General features: G+C 37.7%; 2 protein-coding genes and 1 pseudogene across 2 annotated transcripts; 2 read left to right on the forward strand and 1 right to left on the reverse strand.

The window, feature by feature from the left end:
- Positions 1–402: 402 nt before the first annotated feature.
- LOC142524592 (putative inactive receptor kinase At4g23740) lies at positions 403–3567 on the reverse strand (annotated as a pseudogene).
- A 7219-nt stretch (positions 3568–10786) lies between these two features.
- On the forward strand, positions 10787–13874 carry LOC142525368 (putative pentatricopeptide repeat-containing protein At3g49142). The gene is made up of 2 exons (XM_075629643.1): positions 10787–13473; positions 13681–13874. Exon 1 carries the CDS (start codon positions 10894–10896, stop codon positions 12901–12903), a length of 2010 nt encoding a protein of 669 aa, XP_075485758.1. The 5' UTR covers positions 10787–10893; the 3' UTR covers positions 12904–13473; positions 13681–13874.
- A 695-nt stretch (positions 13875–14569) lies between these two features.
- On the forward strand, positions 14570–15762 carry LOC142524522 (hevamine-A-like). Its single transcript, XM_075628547.1, has one exon. The coding sequence runs from the start codon at positions 14621–14623 to the stop codon at positions 15509–15511; it is 891 nt and encodes a 296-aa protein (XP_075484662.1). The 5' UTR covers positions 14570–14620; the 3' UTR covers positions 15512–15762.
- The last annotated feature ends 2705 nt before the right edge of the window (positions 15763–18467 follow it).

Raw genomic sequence — 18467 nt, forward strand, 5'->3', positions numbered from 1 at the left:
GTGCAACGCACATACATAACTTCTACTACGAAGAAATATGAAACTTATATAATTAATTAAAATAAATAAAAATCTACCCCAAGAGCAAGATAAATTAAATAATTTACGGTGTACGTATGTTTGGTCGAACTTCGTCTCCTATCAATACCAATTCATTATAATGCTTCTTGGAGGATTTAGCTTCCGTATTTCGAATGAAATGTTACTCTAGATTCAATTCATGCCAACCAATTTTAAACATATATCTCATTGAATTGTTCAATTGGCACTAGTCCTACGCCTGCAGTTTTTGTGAATCATGCAACGCTAAATACTTTAATCAGAAAGCTAATGAATTTCTCAGAAAGTTATTACAACTTTTTATGGATCAAATAGACTACTTACCAGTTTACAAAAAGAAAATAAACAAAACCAGCACTTTCAACACCAAATCATCTGATCATTTAACGCAATAAACTAGATAAATACATAGAAAACAAAGAAAAAACAAACAACACCAGTTCTCGTAATCAAGAATCTAATTATGAACAGAAGACGACCCAATCTCATCCACTTTAGGAGTGAAAGTAGGAGTTGAACCTAAAGATTTAGTTTCGAGAGACGGGCTACTGCCTCTGTTCATGTTTCTAATGTCCTCCACCATACTAACCACATCAGTCATTTTTGGCCTCTCTTCGGGCATTCTTGCAACACAACTCAAGCCTATTTGCAACAGTGCTACCATCTCTTCCTCTATATTAGGATACATCAAAAGCTCTACGTCGAACACTTCACCAGTCCATTCCTCACGGACCACTGAGTTAACCCATCTAACAAGGTGGATCACCTCTTCACCCCCTGAAATATGGACCGGGGATTTTCCAGTGAGAAGTTCGAGTAGAACAACTCCAAAACTGTACACGTCAGATGCCTGTGAGACTTTCTTGGTGTTGGTGACTTCCGGGGCACGGTACCCAGCAATCCGCATAACTGGTGGTGATATAGGATTCATCAATATTGCCAAGCAAAGATCAGAAATACAACCATACTGTTGGGAGTTGAGAAAAATGTTTGAAGCTTTTATGTTTCCGTGTACAAGTTTTCCACCGCTTTGGGAATGGATATAGGCAATACCCCGTGCTGTGCCTGTTGCAATTTGTAGACGGATCTCCCAGTCTAAAGAAATCCTCTTCTCGCCTCGGTTTGCTGCAAGAATATGAATGCACAAGATTGTCACATTAAATTTCTATAATTCGACAAAGAAGACCACGATTCTACATACCATGTAGCAAGGCAGATAAGCTTCCCTGATCAAAATAGTCATATACGATAAGCTTCTCATCTTTTGAATAATAATAGGCCCTTAATGGAGCCACATTCTCGTGTTTATATTTCCCACAATTTCCATCTGGCGCTCAAAGTCTTTCCTCCCAACAAAAACTTCCTTCAATCTCTTTACCGCAACTATGGTCGAATCCTCCAGTGCTGCCTTATACGTAGTTCCAAATGTTCCTTTCCCAAGAACCTCGGCTGAGGCCCTCAATAGATCTTCGAGGTCAAAAGCAAGAATACATCCCTCAAAGAATGTTAGCCTACTATTTCCATCTTGATTGCCAGAAACCATCTTCTTTGAAGATTTTTCCAGCTTATCTGGTTTTTTATTACTGGTCGTTTTACCATCATCATCACCTTCCTTCTTGTAAGCAAAAATTAGCAGCAAGGAAATAACCATGAATGCCACTGCACAACCGCCAACAACAATTCCCAGAATAGCAGATTCACTAAATCTTAGGGTATGCTTTTTTGGCACAACAGCAGGACTAGGAGAAATAACCGGAGACGGCGAATTTTCTCGTGAGATATTGTTCCCAGAAAAAGATGAACTGGGAAATCTAAGAAGAGATTGAGGTACAACTCCAGTAAGATTATTGTTAGACAGATTCAACAATTTTATACTCGGGATATTCAGATCGGGAATATCACTAGAAAGCCAGTTGTTGGCAAGATTCAACAAAGTTAAATGAGTCAAATTTGAAATGGACAATGGGATACTACCATTGAATTCGTTATCAGACAGATTTAACAACGTGAGATTTTTCCAAACTGAAACATCCAACGGCAATGGACCTTGAAAATGATTGAACTGAAGGAAAAGACCAGTTAAATTTTCAAGATTTAAAAGCTCTGGTGGAAAAGGACCGGTAATACCATTTGATCTCAGACTCAAGATCTGAAGCTCCGACAAACGTCCAAGAGTATTCACAGGAATTCTGCCTTTTAATCCAATAGCAGGCAGTCGAACAACGATGACTCTTGAATTATCACTGTTACACGTGATTCCTGTCCATCCACTGCAAACGGAAGTTCCCTCATCCCAATTCAGATGCCTTGAATGGTATATGTTATCGATAAAATCGAGCAGTGCTCGCTTGTCTTCTTCAGGTTCAGCTGCTGATAGCAAGTACAGAGCATTAAACACTAAAATTGTTGCACACATGAACTTGATCTTTGTGCTCATTTCTTCTTCTAGTCTTTTTAGTGAAAACAGAAAAGCCTTCGATTAAGCACTTCTTACATCTCTGCATAAATTCCAAAATCAGTAGAAACAAATCAAAGAACAAAAGGAAATGAACGCGTAATGCTTAATAATTCATATATTGCTGTTATTGATAATTAATAGCCATCAATATTATAGCCGTTTTTAATTAATATTCTGATAACAGCGGTTTGTCTGCCAACCAAATTCAGTAGTTAAGTTTCCTTACAACAACAAAAAAATCAGAGGGAAATTTGTCTTCTTTCCTCAGTCCGCTAAAGTTCTAACGTTTACACAAGCTATGCCCAGAAGTTCAGTGAACTGCGCCACAAATTCACTTCGTCGATAGTCCTTTTCGCCGCCTCTGTTTAGCTTACCGCCCAGATAAGTAAAAAGATATTCAAATTTCGGGTTTTTGAAATCTCAGGCAATTCAAAGATGTTCCAAAGAATTTCATGTAAGAAAAAAAAATGAAATTTCAACAATTAATCAGCAAAAAAATCAAACGCTCACCACCGCAATCCCCAGACCAAAGAATCTTTTGACTTCCTAAAACCTCCGCCGCAACACGCCAACCAAAATTCTAAAAATAGCGGCAAGTTACAGAAGCTCCAAAAACGTACAGGTAGATAAACCCACCGCGTGTGCACGCATCATCAATGAAATCATACAAATGACAGCTAAGCACGAGATTCTTTATTTTTTCCCCTTTTTGAGGGGGGAAAAACACAAGAATTCAAACACTGCAAATAGAGGGACGAAAACCAAGCTCACAGGGTAGCAACAAGAAATAAAGAATCGGGTGCCTTCTCCCTTGAGGAATCGCAAATGACTGAGCGGGCAGTCCGAACACAGAGCAATAAATGATTGGAAAACGTTATTGATTCGAACAGACAAAACTCAGATTTATTGAGAATTAATGGCGCGAGGAGAGCGGGAAGTGCACGTGCTGTGGAGTGAAATTACAGCGGAGAAGAAAAGGATGTGAAGTGGAGGCAGCGAAGACGATGATGCCGTTAATTCACGTAAATGACACTTCACCGAACGCGTACTGCATGACAGAGTAGACACAAGATCACTAATTAAAAATAGTTATTCGTGTCTAAATTTGTTCATACATTAAAAAATTAAAAAAAAAATAAACAAAAACTCATGTAAAACCGTTAATTTACCAATACAAAAAATCGTGAGAGACATATCTTTATTAAGGTTTCCAATAAAAAAATGTTATTTTTCATTTTAAAAATATTACTTACTATTGTAAATATATACATAATTGATTCGTCTCATAAAAAAAAATCAAGAGCTTCGAGCCAATAAAGACTGTAAAACCGTTTCACAAAAGTTCTACTAAATTGCCAATTATGTATATTCTCATTTCATGACTTGTTTAAACTAAGAGTAACTCTCTTGTGAGACGGTCTCACGAATATTTATTTGTGAGACGGGTCAACCCTACCGTTATTCACGATAAAAAGTAATACTGTGGGGACCCGAACGCTAATTCATTCTCTAATCGTCTTTAGGAATAATTCAAACAATTATAATAAACATGGTCTAAATTTTTTTTTTAAAATACAAAGCGGAAACGTAATGTAATTCAATTCAAATTACATATTAAACATGAACATACAAATCTTGTATTATCCACAAGCATTCAACTAGGTTCAACTATATATCAGTGCTGAATCCTAAGTTGCTTCGAAGCCCGGATCTCCACGCTATCTAGTCGAGCCTCGTTCTTTTCTTGGCCCTGATCATATCCCACCTTTTGCCATGCACACATACAAACAAGACAACAGCCAGATAACTCCGGTGAGAATTACATTCTCAATATAAATCATGTATACATGCAATCATAAAAACAATATAAAAGCATATAACAGATATTTCTAACATGTATTCAGATCAGAATATAAATCCATATCAAGAATAAATCATATTCTAAACATGTACCATCATCAGGAACATAATTCATCGTGTACCATATTCAGGAACATAATCAACGTAACTCAATATAAACTGTCAATTAGACTCATTACTCCACATTTAAGACTAGACTCAATCCTAGTCTAGGGATCCCGGTTTTCAGATGTGGTATTCCTATATCGACCAACAGTAATAGAAAAGACTCCAGTTCTATCCACGTCGATATAACCAAAACACCCAGATGTAAAGATGTCGGTATTCCTATATCGATCAACAGTAATAGAAAAGACTCCAGTTCTATCCAAGTCGATATAACCAAACATCTAGTGTCCTGACCTAACCGTCATGGAATGTGGTCGTATCGCCAATACACTATCTTGTGACATCGTGCAATGTGCCCGTGGCGATCCCACCACTATCAGGCATTTCTGTCACAAGATTACTCGTCTAATACCTGCTGTCTATAAATCAAGAGAACATGTACGTCAATCAAATCAATACAATAAGGTAAAGTATGTGATTTAGGGAAACTCGAGCCAAACCTCACTCGAGTTGTGCAATCCCAACTCAACATTAATTTATATCTTTATCTTCTCGGTCCGACGAAGATGAAGTCCCGAATTCAACTCTGTCCATACCCAATCTGATAATGACAATCGAATAGATACAATATCAGTATATAACTCAGTTCAAAACATGTTCTGATTAATACTCAAATCAAAACATAATCTGATCAGTGCCAATCGACATAGGGTACCACAATACAATCTCAACCCATACCGAATCTGATCAATATCAATTTACGGATGCTTCGACGGCATCACAATACAGTCTCGATAACCCCGTCAATTCCAACACCACAGATATAATACCAGAACTCATAATCAATATCGGTGCAACTCATAATTTCAATAACCATATAAATCTGATATCGAATCTCAATTAATCAGTTCCAAAAATCATAACAATTACATAACCAGTCTGTTCTTTAATCTGACTTCGATTATACGATGTCCACTGTATCATAAACACCATATTTGATTCCTATTCAATTTTGACAACATCATAATTTCAAATCGTATCTAAACGTAACAAAACTTACGTCCAGTTGTAGCCTGCGTTGATAGGAACACAGTACTGAAGTCGGATTACAATTCAGACGGGCGGTTCGCTCGTAAATTAATTTCGAAAATCACGGACGGAGCCTTTTCCCCGAAGCTTCCTCGGATAATTGAATGTAACTTTCGTCCATTTACATATATATATATATATATACACATGCATGAATCAAAAAACGTGGCGACTCCTCAATCTGCATGTCTCGCGCATATGCGCGACTCCAAATGGCGCATATGCGCGAGACCTACTGGTCTCAATGCTCGGCTTCGCAACTACTGGCGCATATGCGCGCCTCAATCCGGCGCATATGCGCCAAAGCTTCTGTTTCAAAACGTTGGCTACTGGACTGCTTGCGCATATGCGCGCACCCAAGTCGCGCATATGCGCGAGACCTACTGTCTCGGCATTTCAATACTCGCGCATATGCGCGCCTTCCGCCGCGCATGTGCGCCGAACTCTCTGGACGTTCCGCGCAGGTGCGCGCATTCCGCCGCGCATGTGCGCCGAACTCTCTGGACGTTCCGCGCATGTGCGCGCATGGTTCTGTCTTCCTCGCGCATGTGCACCCATACACGTCGCGCATATGCGCCGAACTCTTCTTGCACAAAATGTCAAATCTTCTTTCGGCTCTCCCGGTCTGATCCGTTTCATCCATAATCATCTCAATTAATAATTAAATCATTTCAGATTAATCTCGGATTACGGTAATAAAATCTCGGGCCTTACAAATACTCTTGGCATAAAAAGTAATATTTTTTCATGGATGACCCAAATAAGAGATCCGTCTCACAAAATATGACCCGTGAAACCGTCTCATACAAGTTTTTGATTTTAACTAATCCAGTCATTAGAGCTATGTCTTCGAATATTTAATTACCATAATTTTTAAAAAATAAATATAAATTGGGATGATTGCCTCCACCCCGACTGGATCCTCCAGATTTTTATTTTCTGAAAACTAAAAAGTAAAAAATTTATGGTTAATAAATATTGATCGCGCATTTGGTCAACTTAACCATGTTATCTCTATTTTTTTGCAAATTTTATAAAAAATTCACATGTATGCAAATAAGTGATATCAAGTTAAATTAAATCTTTTTTAGAGTGATTGGTTGCGTTGAATATTTGGAGTCAACACTTTTTTATTACTTGTTAGAACTTAAATAATTTTTATTATATGTTTAATTAAAAATGAAAAATAAATAATTAATATAAAATTTTAATAATTTTAAATGGAATATTATAAACTTGATAAAAAAAAAACATCGCGCGCAAGAGACTGATATAGTTACTTTATCGTGTATTTTTTTTACATTAATTCCTTAAAAAAAATAAATTTTAAAATAATATTTATTTCAAATGTGATTTTCTCGTAGCATGGGAAATTGCTTAGCAAACCATGCATCGACCTTTGCATATAATTAAATCGAAAAAAAAAAAAAGATAAGGAAAAACATATATTAATCATATCATATTTTAATTAATTAACGTATCCATCGAGCTAATTGATTAGCTCACCAAAGCAATATGTGTGGTCATAGTCAAAGTCTTTTATATTTAATTACAAGTAGGGGTGGGTACGGTACGGTATACCTGTACCGAAAATATCGGTATGAAATTTTTTCATATCGAAAATTTGGTATACCGAATGTGCGGTATACCGAATTTTCGGTATTTTCGGTATGGAAAAATTTCATACCGGTACCGTACCGACACCGAAAATTTTGTCGGTATACCAAAAAAATGTCGGTATACCGAAACATTTCGATATACAGACATTTTTCGGTATACCGAACTTAAATTTAAAAAAATAATAATAAAAAATTATTTTCAGGTATATACCGTAAATACCGGAAAAAAAAATATTTACCGTACCGAAATGTTCGGTATACCGATATTTTCGGTAAGTTTGGTAATTTTTTCGGTACGATTTTTCGGTATTTCGGTATTTCGCTATTTTTTCCCACCCCTAATTACAAGTTTATCGAGGCTGATTCTTTAGAACTCATGATTATATGAAAAGAATATGGAAATTAATATTTAAGATCGCTAATATGTCAATATGTCATGGAGTATATGTGCTCGTCACTAATCCTAATTAGAGATGTAAATGAATCGAATCGAGTTGAATAGGATGAAAATTTAAAAAAGACTCGAATTAGTTATATTAAAGTTCGAGCTCGATTCGAAGTTCGAAAGTTTAAAACTTTTGGCTCGAATTAAGTTTGAATTAAAGCTCGAGTTTGACTCGAAAGATATGAACATGTTCGTGAACTATTCGAGCTATTGTTCAAAATAAGTACTGAAAAGGCTTGAAATTTATTTATTTAATATATAATTATACTATATTAATATAATATGAAGATTCGCGAGCAGCACGCGAACTATCGAACAAAATAATTTGGGCTCGAGTTCGGCTCAAAAAATTTCGAATATGTATGAGTTCATTTCGAATATAAATCAAATATTTTTCGAGTCGAACGAATCGAATCGGTTTTCGAGTTTTTCGAGTCGAATCGAACCGATTTTCGAGTTTTTCCAGTCGACTCAAAAAACTCGAAAACCGGTTCGGTTTATTTATACTACTAATCTAGACTTATTTAATGATTTTGTCATATATTTTTAGTGCTTGAATCTTATTAGTTGTCGTCCTAATTATACAATATTTTTAAATATAAGTTTTAAAATCATCGATATCACCTCTGCAAATACTAAATCCAATAACTAAAATCAGAAGTTATATGCAGTATCATATCATATCAAAAAAAATATACTGTATACCGTATAGAAAATTAGGTTATTAAAAACTATTTATATCAATATCATGCCGATAATTTCGGTATATCGAAATTTTATAATTAGCATACAATGGTACATAAATACTGCGATATACCGATATTTCGATACAATATCACTATCTAATATTTTATACCGAAAAAAATATACATTATTTGTACGGCGAGAAATGCCAGATATTCACTGATCACAAGAGTCTCAAGTATTTCTTCACGCAGAAAGAGCTTAATATGAGACAAAGACGATGGTTGGAATTGGTAAAAGACTACGATTGTGAAATTAGCTACCATCCAGGGAAAGCTAATGTTGTGGCAGATGCTTTGAGCAGAAAGGTAGCAATCTTAGCACAGCTGTCAGAGCAGATACCTCTTCAGTCAGAGATTCAGAGGTTTGGCTTAAAGGTTTATCTTAAGGACAGAGCTCCCAAGCTGTCTAATCTGACAGTCCAATCTTCTTTGCTGGACCGAATCCGTAAAGGACAACCTTCAGATGAGCAATTACAGAAATGGAGACTGAAGGATGAGACCAAGGGCAGTGTAATTTACATAGTGTCTGATGATATTGTGAGATACAGAGGGAGAATGTGGGTGCCTATTGTTGATTCGATCAGAGAAGATATTTTGTCAGAGGCACATACATCTCCGTATTCCATCCATCCAGGAGGTACCAAGATGTACAAGGATTTGCAGATGCTTTATTGGTGACCAGGTATGAAGCGAGACATCCGCCGATTTGTGTTTGAATGTCTCACTTGTCAACAGGTGAAGGCAGAGCATCAGAGGCCAGCAGGGATGCTTAAGCCACTTCCTATTCCCGAGTGGAAATGGGAGAATATCACATGGATTTCGTGGTTGGTTTGCCGAGGTCAGTCAAAGGATCTAATGTCATTTGGGTTATAGTGGATCGACTAACTAAGTCGGCACATTTCTTATCGGTAAAGACGACTTTCTCCATGACTCAGTATGCAGAGCTCTATATCCGGGAGATAGTTCGTTTGCATGGGATTCCAGTTTCTATTGTGTCCGACAGGGACCCGAGATTCACCTCGTCCTTTTGGAAGAGTTTACACGCAGCCATGGGGACGAAGTTGCTATTCAGTACTGCATTCCATCCTCAGACAGATGGCCAGTCTGAGCGAGTGATTCAGATATTGGAAGATCTGTTACGAGCCTGTGTGATAGATTTCCATGGGAATTGGGAATCAAAGCTGCCTCTAGTGGAGTTTACCTACAACAACAGTTTTCAATCCTCTATAGGTATGGCTCCCTATGAAGCACTGTATGGAAGGAAGTGCAGATCGCCGATTCATTGGGATGAAGTCGGTGAGAGATCAGAACTTGGTCCAGAGATTGTTCAGCAGACTGCAGATGTGGTGGTCAAGATCCGAGATAGGTTGAAGACCGCACAGAGTCGTCAAAAGAGTTATGCTGACAAGAGGAGGAGAGATCTTGAGTTTGCCGTAGGAGACCACGTATTCATAAAGATAACACCTATGAAAGGTGTTATGAGGTTTGGGAAGAGAGGCAAGTTGAGTCCGAGATTTATTGGACCGTTTGAAATTCTTGACAGAGTTGGGACACTAGCTTATCGTGTAGCCCTACCGCCGAATTTGGCCGGAGTGCACAATGTGTTCCACATTTCGATGTTGAGGAAGTATATTGCAAATTCTTCGCATGTTTTGAGTTTTGAGCCGTTGCAGTTGGCTCCAGATATGTCGTATGAGGAAAGACATGTCCAAATTCTAGACAGACAAGAGCGGAGACTTCGGAACAAAGTGACCAAGTTGGTCAAAGTCCGGTGGCTGAATCAATCAGTAGAGGAGGCCACTTGGGAGACCGAAGCAGATATGAAAAGTCGCTATCCGGAACTGTTTGGTAAGATTTAATTTCGATGACGAAATTTATTTGGGGGAGAAAACTGTAGCACCCAAAATCAGTACACGTAAAACACGTGCATTTATTTAAATTTAAAAAAAATATTTATTTAAGTTTAAAAGGAATTTTTAAATTATGGAGTATTTTATTCTATGACAATTAATATTTTATTCCCTTAATTGTGGTGCAACTTTTGTAAATTTAGGAATATTTTATGTATTTGTTTTCAAGCCTCGAGTAGTCTAAATTTTATTTGGACTACACCGTATATTAATTAATTAGTTTAAACATAACCAATATATTTAAATTATTCCTAAATTACCCTCAATCCATTACACTTGCCTCCAATTACAAGACTTTGTCCAAGTCTTCTCCGAAAGAAAATTCATTCCCATCAATTCTCCTCCATTTGTCCACACCATGTGAGATAAATTTAAAAAAATTGTCAGATTAAACGAGATCATCATGTGATCATCTCGTGTAAAAAGTGCACAACATCAAGTGCTGTATTTTCAACACAACAGAGCATCCAAATCCAATAAATTCTGCAATGTGCATGCCATCATAAACCACGTGTTGCTTTAACTCGATCCTGCAGGTTTTTATCCACCATGTCGAGGAGAATAGATTTCCTGTGATGATGTCAAAATTTTTCAGTCGATGAAACCGTTGAAGAACCCAACAAAGCTTTCCCGCCATGTTCTGAATCCCATTCAAAAACCGCAATCTTTCCTTAAAAACAGCAAGGATATCATAAACCTGTTGTTAGACAAGAACCCTGATATCAAAACCCTCAAGAAACTCCACTCGAGAATTGTTTCCGATATTAATTTAAACTCAGACACAGCGCTCGCCATCAAGTTGATGAGAGCATACGCTGCTCGTGGTAGGCCTGACACGACTCGGAAGTTGTTTGATAAAATTCCTGAAAGAAATACTGTTATCTGTAATGTCATGATCCGAAGTTATGTGAATAATAATTGTTATAAAGATGCGATTTTGATGTACAAGAGTATACTTTCGTCAGGGGTTGCGCCAGATCATTACACGTTACCTTGCATTCTGAAGGCTTGTTCCGGGTCGAATGATTTGAGGTTCGGATTGCAAATTCACTGCCCGGCTGTGAAGAAGGGACTTGATTTGACCTTGTTTACTGGGAATGGTCTCGTCGCAATGTATGGGAAATGTGGTGGTCTGGTGAATGCAAGGCAAGTTCTTAATGAAATGCTCCGTAGGGATATTGTTTCTTGGAATTCTATGGTTGCCAGTTATGCACAAAATGGGAGGTTTGATGATGCACTTGAAGTGTGTAAAGAGATGGAATCGTTAGGTATGAAACCTGATTCGGGTACAATGGCTAGCCTCTCACCTGCTGTGACTAATACAAGCACGGAAAATATTGTGTTTGTGAGAAAAATTTTCATGGATATGGCCAAAGAAGAATTGGTGGCTTGGAATGTGATGATAGCCGTGTATGTAAATAATTTGATGCCTACTGAGGCTGTTGGGCTTTATTCACAAATGCAAGCTCATGGGGTGGAACCGGATGCTATTACTATAACTAGTGTTCTACCGGCATGTGGGGATCTTTCTGCCGTATCACTAGGAAAACGGATTCATGAATATGTTAAAACGAAGGGCCTTTTGCCAAACTTGTCTATAGAGAATGCGTTAATCGACATGTATGCCAAGTGTGGATGTTTGCAAGAAGCGAGAAAAGTGTTTGATAAGATGCACATTAAGGACATTGTATCGTGGACTTCATTGATGTCTGCCTACGGTAGGAGCGGCAAAGGTTATCAAGCCATTGAGTTATTTACTAAAATGCAGGACTTGGGTTTTGTTCCTGATGCTATAGCTTTTGTCTCAATTCTTTCGGCTTGCAGCCACGCGGGATTGTTATCAGAAGGTAGATATTATTATAGATTGATGACAGATGAATATAAGATAGTTCCAAGGGTAGAACACTCTACTTGCATCGTTGATCTACTTGGACGTGCTGGTCTAGTGGATGAGGCATATAATCATATCAAGAAAATGCCAATGGAACCAAACGAGAGGGCTTGGGGAGCTCTATTGAGTGCTTGCCACGTCTACAATAACATGGATATTGGAGTTATAGCTGCAGATCATCTTTTCGAGTTGGCTCCACAGCAATCTGGTTATTTTGTAATGTTGTCGAATATTTATGCTAAGGCAGGGAGATGGAAAGACGTAACAATAATTCGATCTATGATGAAAGGGAGAGGAATCAAGAAAATACCTGGTATGAGTAACGTTGAGCTTCAAGACAAGGTCCACACTTTTCTTGCTGGTGATAGATCACACCCTAATTCGTTAAAGATCTACGAAGAGTTGGATGTCCTAGTGGGGAAGATGAAAGAGGCTGGTTATGTTCCGAAAACCGACACCGCCATGCATGATGTTGAGGAAGAAGATAAAGAAAACCATCTAGTGGTACACAGTGAGAAGTTGGCCATTGTATTTGCAATTATGAATAGCAAACCAGGGATGCCAATCAGGGTTACAAAAAATCTACGTGTCTGTGAGGATTGCCACTTTGCCATAAAGTTCATTTCCCAGATCAGTGAGCGTGAAATCATAATTAGGGACACAAATCGTTTTCACCACTTTGAGAATGGGGCTTGCTCCTGTGGTGATTATTGGTGAATTAATGCAAGAAAACGGTGGCACACAAATCCTTGCCTCAAACATAGGCACTGGTCCTGCAAGACAACCTAGAGCTAATATCACATTATATCATGATAATCTTGCTTGATGATTTCTTTTGCAGTCATCTGATTTTTCTTGTGAGTAAAATGACCCTTTTGCCTTGTACTGTTGTAAAAAATTCAATGGCATTCCGATACAAAAAGAAAGAAGAAAGAAAACCTTCAATGATTCATCCACCTCCCTTGCTTTTGGTGCAGATTCTGAGGCTCGAAAGTATCATGTAACTTTATATATGTTATTTGCCTTTTTGTCATATTGATCTACATCTATTGTCTGTGGAATTGGTTCTAAGGCCATTATCTCCAGAAACATCCGTTCTACGGTAAATTTCAAGTGCTCTCTTTCTGTGTACATGTGATCAAGCTATAATGCAGCACAACGGGGCACCTAGTTTGCTACAACTGTGATTTTGAGGACTCCGATGGCAATGCTGATAATGGAAACTTTGTGGTGGCATTTGGATTGCCATTAGACAATCGCATGAAAGCCGTCTAGAATTAGACTAAGGTGATCACTAATCTCTCATGCTATTGTATTTTTCTCGTACCTCTCTTCATGTTAACGATGAATAAGTCTTGCAAGTAGTTGATACCATTTGGTATGCACAATGCCACCATCTAATTTCCAAACATCAGATTTTCTCTAGTATGTTGATGGGTATACATGTCTAGAAAACTCTTCCCTGTTCACATTGGTTATGTGATACAATTACAGGACTTCAAGTTGTTACTGTGAAAGTCAAGATGTCTTGAAAATGGTGAAGTATCTAACAAGCCAAGTTCCACTTGACAAGTATTATGTGCCTGTTAAACCTGGACCCGGGCTCTTGTAGAGAGGATGAATTAGCGAGTGTTTTCAATCACTAAAAAACAGTGATTATTGGATTTTGGATTTAAACAATCAGTTTTGTGTGTTTTTTAAATTCAGATTTTGAGATAGATTCTGATTGATTTAATTGAAATCCAAAACTCCAAAAGTGATTATGATTGTAATTCTTAGAATTATTTGTTTATCAAACTGCCCACCTCTCAAGTTAAAATGCATATAAAATGTGATGTCCCCACCGTCTGAAAATTTCCAAAGCAAATTAATGGGTATTCGTCTTTTAAGTCTTATCTCCACAGTTGACTAGAAAATGGGGAGTCGAAATTTGACGTGCTTTTTAAATTATACACGTAACATGGAATATTTTATCAGTAATAAAACCTTAAATTGAAAAAATGACTTAAAACCATAGAAAAAATTTCCATATCAATAAAACCTTTACAATTAAATTTATCAGTAATATTTTCATAGAAAACATATGTTAACTGTACGTCATAAAATTGTCTCGTAACTTTGTTGAGGATTTTATTATTTATGCAGTATTTAAAAGTATATATTTATTCATAAAAAATGTTAAATTTCATAGTTTTAGGGGAAAAAACGAAATAATTTTCCAAAAAACCAAATTTCTGTCAAACCGTCATTTATTTAGTATCAAATCATGGCTGACTAGTCTCATGTTGCCGTCAAGACCACGCATGTAGTCCTTCATATTTTTCCACAAATTATCGGAATCCGTCTCACTTTTTTCAAGTTTCACCAATAAAAATCCATCTTCAGATAATGAAAAACCATTCGAAAAATTAACAACAAAAAAAATAATTTTAAAATGTCAGTCCATCCCCAAACATATTTCCATCTTTTACTCCCAATCCTCGTCGCATTTTCACTGTTCGTTCACTCAAAATCATCAGGAATCGCCGTATACTGGGGCCAAAACGTCAACGAAGGAACACTCTCAGCTGCCTGCGCCACCGGCAACTATCAATACGTGAACATCGCCTTCTTATCCACATTCGGCAATGGCCAAACTCCTGTTCTAAACCTGGCTGGCCACTGCGATCCACCCTCGGGTACATGCACAGGATTAAGCGACGACATTCGTTCCTGCCAGAATCAGGGCGTCAAATTACTACTGTCCCTCGGCGGTGATTCAGCCAGCTACTCCCTGTCATCGGCGGATGATGCCATACAAGTTGCTGATTATCTCTGGAACAACTTTTTAGGTGGACAATCCACTTCCCGGCCTTTAGGAGATGCCGTTTTAGATGGCATCGACTTCGATATTGAAGCTGGATCAGGCCTGTACTGGGACGATCTTGCCAGGGCCCTGTCAGGCTACAGCTCACAGAGAAAGGTATACTTATCTGCTGCTCCACAGTGTCAAGATAACTATCTAGGTCAGGCAATTCAAACGAGGTTGTTCGACTACGTCTGGATACAGTTTTACAACAATCCCCAGTGTGACTACCGCGGCGGGGTTGATAATCTTGTGGCCACCTGGAACCAGTGGAGCGGCGAAGTACCTGAGGGGCAGATCTTCTTGGGCCTGCCGGCGTCTCCGGAAGCAGCTGGCGGAGGATACATTCCACCCGACGTGCTAACTTCTCAGGTCTTACCATCTATCAAGTCTTCTCCGAATTATGGAGGAGTGATGCTTTGGAGCAGGTACTTTGATCTGCTGCAGAGCTATAGCAATGCTATTGTGGGCAGTGTTTGAATAATTTCATGCACGTACGTTCCGTTGGTGGTGGTATGATATAAATAAAGAAATGTCGCTGGACTCGTGCCTTCTCCCGACATATGCATGCATGCATGCATATATATATATACTTATAAGTTCAATAATTTGGATGGTAATTATATGATTGCGTGGGTCGACTGGTAATCCTGTTGATTGACATCGTGAGAGTATTGTATTTTTTAAACAGAGGTTATAAATAATATAATAATGGTTCCTCTTTCGTCCAATGGAAAAGAATATACAATTAATGCTTAATTGCGAAAATATGAAACTGTCATAAAGTTTAATTCACTAAATATTGGTTTTTGGTTGATTTGAAATTGTTAATAAATACACCTTTCATACATTCTCTATATAAACTAGTTACTCTGCACTCTGCCAAGAAACCCTAGAAGGAAACCTAACCAAGGCCTGCGCCACAGGATATTATCAATACGTTAACGTCACCTACTTATCCAAATTTGGCAACGGTACAGATCCTTCGATGTCTCAGGGGACAGGCGGCGTATGAAACCAGCACTAGGACGATGTAGACAAGGCCCTTGAAGGCTACAGATCAGCTGAGACACCCATATACTTATCTGCAGCGCCACAGTGTTTTCATCCTGATGCAGATCTAAACCTTGCAATTCAAACTGGTGTGCTCAACTACGTTTGGATCAGGTTTTACGACAATCCGCCGTGTGACTACAGTGGCGGATCCTTGGACTTAAGGTCAGCAGGAAGTGGTAGAGATAGAATGTTCCTTCCACGGGGAAGATATTCTTGGGAATGCCTGCGGCTCCACAACCAGTTAGCTCGGGATACATTGAACCCAAGGACCTGGAATCTCAGGTCCTACCAAATATTACGTCTTCGCCAAATTAGGGAGGACTGATGCTTTGGGAAAGGTATTCTGATAAGATAAATCAATATAGAGCCCATGTTACAGACATTGGGATCAACGATCAAGGTCTTCATCGTTCCAAATGATTTCATTCATCATGCATGCACGTAATCGTTGTGTTGGTATGCATGTCTTGTACGTATATCCTTCAGGATTTCACGTGTCTGCGTTGTGGAAACGAGTGAAGTAATATCTTTGCTGTGTTGTACGCATGTACGTTTTAAATAAAGAAATCCAGTTGAACTCTCCACATTTACATACAAGAAAGTTAATTTTTTAATGGCGTTAGAATTTTTAAAAAAGTTTAGATGGGGAATAAACTTTGTAATGGATTTGAGAATTTTATTTTCTTTCTTAATGTAAAAGTTGTGTCAAATACCCTGTGAATTTCTCTTTGATTTAATACACAATGGGTTTGAGCATTTCAGTCTTTCTTGTATTTTTTTTAGCATGCAGACTCCTATCAGTACGATAAAATTGTGTCAAATACTCATCAACATTTTTCCGTGTTTTCCACTTTCTTTTTTTTTTTTTTTTGCATTCAATATAGAATTTAAAGTAAACAATCGTGGAAAACTTTGATTTGTAAAAAGACATTTTCGGGTGCCATCACAATCATATATACATGGGTGCATACTCAAAAGAAAATATAAGAGAGACTCAAATTCATTACAGAGAAGGGTATTAATTCAACAAGAATTTTAAGTTGTTCAACATCTTAGTCAATTAATTCCCAAAAATGCTCATGTTCTGCTATAAAGCAAAATTTCTCATAATTTTTTCCTTAAAATCTTATATTGAAAGCGAAAAAAATAATAAAAAAAAAACGTTAACGAGTATTTGGCACAATTTTCTCAAAGAAATAGTGGTATGCAACTTCAAAAAAAATTATTAAAAAAGGACTAAAATAATCAAATATATTACAGATGATATATTAGTTTAGGAATTTCACACGCGTATTTGACGCAATTTTCGCATTAAGAGACAAAATGAAATGCCCAAATTCGTTATAGAGAGTTATTAACTCAACGAAAATTTCATATGCGTGTTTAACGTAATTATTTCCATGTTTGCGCATAAATATTTTGTGTTGCTTTTTTTTTATATATAATTATTCTCATTTTTACTTGTTTAGAGAATACAGATTTTATTTAAAGGTATATTTCTGCATGTTTTTGTTGATTACAATGGCAACTCATCATCCACCATATTCACAAATTTCTAATCTATTACAATTGGTTGCGTTTATATTTGGATTTGTGGGAGGATTTCAAATAAAAGAATTTGAATTGTATGGGTTCCCACCATAAACCCTCGAAGAATTTGAGAAAGCAGTTGGGTTCCCACAGACGGGATCCTCCACGTACAACCGATTACTCACGGGTTTCAGACAGTTGACAAGTATTATGTCCGTGTTAGAATAACCGGGGGACAGGTAACGTGTCTCTAGAGTATTCGAAGAATAAGCTGGACACGAAGAGTAGTTTTTCTCAACAATACCGAGATCCGATACGCGGATGGAGAAGTTATTGTAGGAGATTGATCGGACGACGTATTTTGCAGAATCTGATTGAAGAATGGTTCGATTTTGGAGGCACTGTAGCTTGAAAATGGGGTCTGGGTGGCCACAGTTTGGGGGATCGGTGACCAACCGAAACGGGTAGCTTACGCTGATTTCGCCGCAAGAAGAGCTGACACATGACGAGGAATTATGGGATCTGGTTCCAGCAGGGAACCAAAATAGGAATAAGATTGTTCGAATAAAAAACATGGGCTTCCCTTTTGACATCCTGAAAGATTCTCTAGTACGAAAAATGAAGAAATTTATGGAGCTGACAGTTTCTTGGATGGTTTATTGAATGATTTGAGTGGAGTAAGCGGCGAAGTCCTGATTTATACGCAGAAAGGGCTTAATCAAGAATTGTGTCAACATTTGGAATAAATATGGATTTTGAGCGATTCAAATTTCAAAGGAACAGCTTGTTCTAATCCATTTGGTCCAACTTGGTTTGCCCAAGTGGGTGTGGGTGGGGTGGTCCCTGTTCA

Source organism: Primulina tabacum, chromosome 14, assembly GCF_025594145.1.
Source record: "Primulina tabacum isolate GXHZ01 chromosome 14, ASM2559414v2, whole genome shotgun sequence".
Classification (NCBI taxonomy): Eukaryota; Viridiplantae; Streptophyta; class Magnoliopsida; order Lamiales; family Gesneriaceae; genus Primulina; species Primulina tabacum.